Source organism: Neopelma chrysocephalum, unplaced genomic scaffold, assembly GCF_003984885.1.
Source record: "Neopelma chrysocephalum unplaced genomic scaffold, ASM398488v2 Primary Assembly neopelma1_69, whole genome shotgun sequence".
NCBI classification, from domain to species: domain Eukaryota; kingdom Metazoa; phylum Chordata; class Aves; order Passeriformes; family Pipridae; genus Neopelma; species Neopelma chrysocephalum.
In genome coordinates, this window is record NW_020897729.1 from 7749932 (window position 1) to 7757074 (window position 7143).

Consider the following 7143-nt stretch of genomic DNA (forward strand, 5'->3'; position numbering starts at 1 on the left):
ATGTTAAACTTCCTAAAAGTGGCCTTCTCTTCATAGCTGATAGGCATTCAGGATGGGTATCTCTCCCTGCTGACGGAAAGTGGTGAAGTTCGTGAGGATCTAAAGTTGCCAGAAGGGGATCTCGGCAAAGAAATAGAAGGAAAATTCAATGCCAATGAAGATGTGCAGGTGAGTATGGAGGGCAGACAAGAACAGTTATGGCTAATTCCACTTGATGATGCAATGAGGAGGTCTTATTCTGGTATTGACCACTTGTATCTCTTTGTGAAGAGTGGGTTAGAGGGGTGGGAATTCACCCTTTGGGATGTAGAAGGACTTTTGTAGTGGAGTACTCAAAAGAGGTGGGATAGATACTAAAATGTGAAAGTCTGTAGCTTCTAGGAGCACTTCCTGTGGCATGGTCTGGAGCTCACCTCTGTGTCTTCTCTTCCAGATTTCTGTCATAAGTGCAATGAATGAAGAATGTGCTGTAGCCATAAAGCCTTGCAAGTAAAGAAGATCGCCAGGCTCGGGCAACTGCTCAGGTCTGGACAAACCACAGATCTATAAATTTGGTTCTTATTGTCACCAAAGCTCTGGCCTTCACAAGCAACCTCATTTCCTTTTTGAATTGTTAAAAAGCAGTGCTGGATTCTGGATTAGTGTTGCAGGCTAACTGGCAGTTTTCAAAATCACTGAGATTTTAATTCCTTAATTGTAACTATTTTAACATTCCTGTGGGTTTCAGCTATGGATCTAAGAAACCAATCAGGTGTTACTAGTGGATATATTTTTATTTGCTTGAGCAAAACAGTGTTTGTCTGTATGAACAGACAAAATACAGTATTCAGGGGCTTTTAGATAAGCTGGTAGGTATCTAGGATTATAAAGTGACCTAGAGCACAAATAGTATTTTTCTCGACATCTTTAGGTAGAACTGACAATAAAAGTAGCCTTTTTTTTTCTTTTTTTTAAAGCTTAAGTACTTTGTGGATTGGGACTCTTGCAGAACTGTAGGTGCCAATCACAACTTTTAGACCAAGAAACTCAAGTGATCAGAAATGCCAGCTGGCTTGACCAAGCCCCGGTGGCCATGTGCAACTTAACTGTATTACCTCTGTTTTCTTCTTTGCCAACTTGTTGGCTTATTGTAATGATAAAATGGTTTAAAAAAAAAAAAAGCCTACCTGTAGTTTAGGCAGGCAATTGGAATATTGGGTAGATAAGACATAGATAGGTCAAGGGGACACAAAGGTGAGAATGGATGTTAAAGCTATAGACTTTCACTCGAGGCCTTTGTCAGACTTGAAAAATAAAATAGAAAAATGCAGTTCAATTGCTTTCCTTTATTATATTTATCTTAAAACTATAAAAGGGTGACAAACTCCATGGGAATCTGTTGCAGTGCTTCCAGCTTTAGGTTTTAACCTTCAGGTTCAGACCATATTTTTGTAGCACAGGGACCACATGTTTTTCAAAAAGTGGGACAAACTGTAGCATTGAGCCTAAACTAAATGCATGTGATTCTTTTTAAGAAAAAAATAAAACTATTGTATTTTCAAAATATAAACTTGACAGACGATACCGAACAACCATGGCTTAACTATAAAAGTAAAACACTTGCTACCTAGTTAGGAAAGCTGGCTCCTGTCCTAGAGAGTTCTGAGTCATAGCAACACGCCTGCATGCCTCTAACTATATAGTAGCTTAACAAGGCTTCACAGCAATAGTTATGGAAGGATAATTAGCCTGCTCCTGTTTAAGGCGTTCAGCTTGAATTCTAAGACTTGGTGACTCTTCATGAGTGGGAAACTTCCTTAGTCCATGGCTCAGACCTCTCTTCACAGTTGATAAATTGTTCCATGAACTTGCCTTAATCTTCAGTGGCTGGTGGAGGATGACACGTAAGCTCGTGGCTTGCTGCCCCAGACAGCACGCACAACTCGCACCACTGGCAGTGAGAGTCAGGCTTCACGCTGCTCTCAGCTGCTTCAGATGTGTTCAGCTTCATAGTTTGTACTCTCTAGTCCCCGAAGGGCTCGTGGCAACTGTCCTGAACGGCCCTTGGACACACCGTGGCAGGGCTTAGCAAATGCAGATGGCAAAAACATGCATTTCCCACAGACTCCTCGTGCCAGGGAGAGCAGTACCAGTGATGGTAAAGACAGCAATAAATACACTCTGGTAATAAAGCACAGTTACCTGGGACACCTGGCAGAAGCAGGACCTGCCTCATGCTCTTGCCTAGCACAACACATGTTGCAGGTGAACTCTGTAAATAGCACCTTGACTGAAATGGCAAAGCTGCTCTTAGAAGAAGCTGTAGACTGCAATGCCTTCAGAATAGTTCTGAAGCGTGTGTGGAATAGGTGAGGCTACTCTGCACTATGCTCATTCCTGCCTCTCCATTGGGCTGGTACCTGGAAGACAGGCTTTGTTGGCTTTGGAGGTGACTAAAAGCACTGATGATAGTGCTGACAGCAATTTGAGCTGTGGTGTCACGTGGGAAGTCATAGGTTGCTATATCAAAGTAATGCAAGTTCTAATGCTATCACCATATTACAAATACTTCTAATGGGCTTGAAAACTACGAGACTTGAATTTGTCCTTGGTCTTGGTAGTGTTTTAGTCTACTTTCAGATGCCTGCCTATCCTTCCTTGTTGGAAGACAGGTATTTGATGCCACTGGCTCACAATTCTGAGCAGTTACTCAGACTAAGCTCTCTGGGACCAGGGCTGGTTTTAGTCCTGTTCCTACAAGCGGGGTTCAGGCCTGACTGGAGTTTTCAAGTAATACAGCAATCTAAAGATAGAGGTTTTATGACCTCCAGCTTGCTGCAAGAGCCCTCCTTGGGCCTTTCAGACATCCTTCTATTGCAACCTTCAGTTCTGCAAGATTTAAATGGTTAAGTACTTCATTATAGGTTTGTTCTTATATACTTAGTTGTCTTTTGTGAAGCACTTCAGACACCATGGAAGTGCAAAGCATCATGCATGAAGCTTCCCATAAGATAATACATAAGCATGTCTTAAGCATAATCTCCAAGTTTCAGTAAGGTTAAAAGTTGCTTCTGAATTAGAACATGTATTTGAGGCATTTTTTTTTTCCAAACTGAGATGTTTCAGTTTCCTGTCAGAATCGTTGCAACAAACTTTTTTTGTGATCAGTAATCCATAGAGTTGTGTATTTTTAAGATCCATAACCAAGTGCTTAGGGAAGTTCTCTCATAGCTTCGCTTAAAAAGAAATCTTACCAGTGTATTTGTTCTGTATTACTGTCTTAACACTTAAATTGTGTCAAAATCATAAACTATAAACTTTTGATAGCTGATGGCAATTGCTTAAAGGCTGTGAACACAGGGAGATGATGAGAGGTGTTTCCACTCCAAATAATGCATTTTTTTATGGCTCCTGTTCGTTGAGTTTCTCTTACTACTTTACACAATTGGAAAGACTGCAGTGTTTCCTGCCTCAAATGTTGGCAAATAATACTTTGAGATTTCAATAGATCCTTCTAATTTTTGCTTACAATGGTGGTTTTTCAACTGGGCTCTTGCTGGTTGAGCCATGTTCTCAGGGCTGTTTTTTTTAAGAAGTTAGCTGAAGTTCATTGTTTCTCTTGCAGGTTTTTGTACACAGTGTACCCAGAAACGGTGCACGGTCTGTAGTTTCACAATGCAGATAATTTTACATAATCTGTAAAGAAGTCAAGTTTGTTGACAGTTCAAACTCTTATGGTTGCTGCAGGTCAGTCTCACAGAACTCAAAATTCAATAAATCCCACTTTTTTTCCTTTTATTTTATTTGGTTGAGTAATTAGAATGTAGTTTGTTACAGTAGAACTAAATTCAGGCTATTAAAAGAACCTTGCTAAGGATATTTCGAGTATCCACTGGGAATGTTGTGAAGGTGTGGATCCTGGAGGCGTGGTGGAGCGATCAGCATGGAATGAGGGGGTCGGGAGCCTCTCCAGCACCTGCAGCCCGGCCCTACAGGATTTGGCACCCGAGAGTGACTTGGTTTGTGAACTCCAAGGAACTGTTTGCTGTGCTTTGCTGTATCGCAGAAACCCTTGTTGTCCTGTGCTGTCTGTTGTAAGCAAACCCGTCTTCTCCGGGAGAAAAGGGGAGCGACGGCCACAGCTGGAGTTACGGATCATGGGACAATCCAAACCCTGCTCCCGGCCCGAGCGGCTCCCGCGGCTCTCTTTTGGAAGCTTGTGTTCTCAACACCATGGAAACGATCAGGGGAAAAGAGATTTGTACGTGTGTGTTTTGCTCCAGAAATAATAATAATAAAGGTGTCAGTGCTGTGGGGAGGCTGGTGCTGGTTACACTGAACGGGACCGCGGGGGGGCCGCAGGGGGGGGCTCCGCAGCCCGTTCCCTGGGGTGGGGGTGGAGGGGGAGACACGCGGCTGGCGAGGGGAGCGCGCGCGCGTGCCCGCCCCGCGGGAATAGCGCCGGGAATTCCATGTGGGATCCCGTCCCCGGCGCCGCCATGTCCCCGGGAGCGCCCCCGCCTCCCGGCGTGCCGCGCGCGCCGGCGCGGTGACGTCACCACCGAGGGTATAAAAGCGCGGCGCGGCCGCGGTCGCTTCCTTTCAGCGGGAGCTGCGCGGCGGGAGCGTCATGGCGCCGGTGAGAGGAGGCGGCGAGGGGGCCGCGGGGGAGCTGTGGGGCGGGCGGGGGGCCGGCGGCCGGCCCAGTGACAAGCGTGGGTCTCCCCGAGAGGGCTTTGAGTGAGGGGCGGCCGGGGGGAGGCGGCTGCGGGGAGCGTCGGTCGCCGGGAGGTGGCGCTCCCGCTGCCGCGTTCTCCCTCCTCCGTGTTCCCCTTCCATGTGTGACCCCCCCCATGCCGTGTGTGTCCCCTCCCTTTCCCTCTTCGTGTATTCCCCCTTACTGCCATGTGTCCTCCGACAGTGTGTCTACCTATCCCTCCCCTGCCGTGTGTCCCCCTCTCCCGCCCTGTGTCCCCCCACTGCCATGTGCTCCCTTTCCCCCCATCGTGTGTCCCACTCTGCCGTGAGTACCCCCTCCTCCATCGTGTGTCCCCATCCCTCCCCTGCCATGTCCACCCCACCACCACCCCTTTGCTCGGATAAAAAGCTTTCTGTGGCACGGTTTCTTAATATTGTTTGTTTTGGGTTTTTTTGTGTGTGTGTGTCTACGTGTTTGTTTTAGCAAAAAGACAGAAAGTCTAAAAAGTCCACCTGGAAGTTTTGCCTTGACCTGACCCATCCTGTCGAAGATGGAATTTTTGATTCAGGGAATTTTGTAAGTCGTGGTTTTGCTTGTACTTGTGACTAATAGTATAATTAAAGCCTTATTACAGTAGCTGAGTTACACCTGAAAAGCTACATTCTTAATTAGTAAGATCAGCAGCTGTCCTTTAAATTATCGGTGCTTTTAAAAAGTTATTTGGTTTTAGTTGTCTTTTATAGACAGCATAGTTCATACCTGTCCACGAATAGAACTGTTTAAAATTCTGTTTTAGCAAGGGAGTGATATTTTATAATCACATGCACTAAAATCTTTCTGCATTGTAAATACTTCTGTGAGGACATGAATAAACAGTGTTTTTTAATGTTGCTGCATGACTAGGGTCCCTTCCCTAGTTCATACCTAGGGTGCCATTCCCTAGTGTTCTCTTTCTTTGGTGTTGAAACAGGAACAGTTCCTAAAGGAGAAGGTTAAGGTCAATGGTAAAACTGGGAACTTGGGCAACACTGTTCACATTGAACGTCTGAAGAACAAGATCACGGTGACATCCGAGAAGCAATTTTCCAAAAGGTTGGCATGGGTTTCCTTCTGTAGTGTTTGTGATAGAGAGTTTTGAACTGGTTTATGTTGAACATAAAATCATAGAGTCGTTAATGTTGGAGAAGATCCTCAGGATCATTGAGTCAAACCATAAAGCTAACACTGCCAAGTCCACCACTAAATCATGTCCCTAAAATAGCCATTAATATTCATTTCTTGCCTGCAAAAGGGATTTCAATTAGTGCACTTCTGACACTTAGAGAGGTGTCAGCTCTAACCTTCATAGCACTTGTAAATGTGTGAAATTAGTTAAATGTGTAAATTAGTGAAATATGTAATTAAAACAGATTTATCATATTAGATATTTTAAAGACTGCTTTTTAAAACTAAAGGCTTGATTGCAAATTAAGCTCACTCTAAGCATATTAATACAAATACTCTGAATAGGTCTTTAGAAATGTATCAAGGGAAGATGGACCTTTAACAGGGTGGCTGTTTGATTATTTAATGGGTTGTATTAAAATGTGTGTGTGTGTGTTATGTGTTGTTGCAAAGACCCCCATAAGTTAAATAAGCCTTAAAGTGCTAATTTTGTTAAGACACAACGGATGAGTGCACTGATCAGAGGTACAGATCCTTCCCTCCATCCCCCCTTTGTTTGCTGATACAGATGCACCAGAATCTGTTACATTGAACCAAGATTTAGAACCAGTTCTCAAGACCAAGGTTTAAAACCACTTACCAATGCTTTTCAGTTACTGGCATTTTGCTGTTTAGTCAAAAAACAACAAATAATAAATTCTTACATATCTGTAACAGAATAATCTTCTGTTTCTGGGTGTGATCAGCGTGTCTTGGGTGGAGTGCAGACAGCAGCAAGGGTTGTTCAGAGAGAAAGTTCTGACATGAAATTCCTGTTTTCAAGGTACCTCAAATACCTCACAAAGAAGTACCTCAAGAAGAACAACCTGCGGGACTGGCTCCGTGTTGTGGCGTCGGACAAGGAGACGTATGAGCTGCGCTACTTCCAGATCAGCCAGGATGAGGAAGGATCAGAGTCCGAGGAATAATGGAATCCTGGCCTTATGCTCAACACAGAGTACAAAAGACTAGAACATCTATTTATAAGAACACTTAACTTATTGGTGAATAAAGATTTTGTACCCTGTTTGACAGAGCATGGTTAGTTGTCTAGTATTTTTCTTTAATTAAAAAGCAGCTCCGGGGAATGGTTTGATTTGCAATTTTCCTTCCGTTGCCAGAAATCAGCTGGTCACTTGGCACCAATGAGAGTCACAGTAGGAGAATACTGAGCCCTTTGCCCAGCACACCTTGGGACAGTTAGATCAGTTTTTAATCATATTGGTACAAATAATCCTGGAGCTTTCTGTGACTGAAAGTAC

At 44.1% G+C, this 7143-nt stretch overlaps 1 protein-coding gene and 1 long non-coding RNA gene across 2 annotated transcripts; both read left to right on the forward strand.

Annotated features, from left to right (window-relative positions):
- Positions 1–4295, forward strand: LOC113968695. Its single transcript, XR_003534612.1, has 2 exons — positions 1–168; positions 434–4295. It is a non-coding gene; the product is annotated as an uncharacterized LOC113968695 (long non-coding RNA).
- A 207-nt stretch (positions 4296–4502) lies between these two features.
- RPL22L1 (ribosomal protein L22 like 1) lies at positions 4503–6920 on the forward strand. Its single transcript, XM_027685468.1, has 4 exons — positions 4503–4618; positions 5162–5254; positions 5649–5770; positions 6666–6920. Exons 1-4 carry the CDS (start codon positions 4610–4612, stop codon positions 6808–6810), a joined length of 369 nt encoding a protein of 122 aa, XP_027541269.1. The 5' UTR covers positions 4503–4609; the 3' UTR covers positions 6811–6920.
- Positions 6921–7143: the final 223 nt, after the last annotated feature.

Coding starts and splice junctions, on each gene's coding strand:
- RPL22L1 (XM_027685468.1), top strand. Junction 5,255..5,648: donor TTTTTGATTCAGGGAATTTT/GTAAGTCGTGGT, acceptor GTGTTGAAACAG/GAACAGTTCCTAAAGGAGAA. Junction 5,771..6,665: donor GAGAAGCAATTTTCCAAAAG/GTTGGCATGGGT, acceptor CCTGTTTTCAAG/GTACCTCAAATACCTCACAA.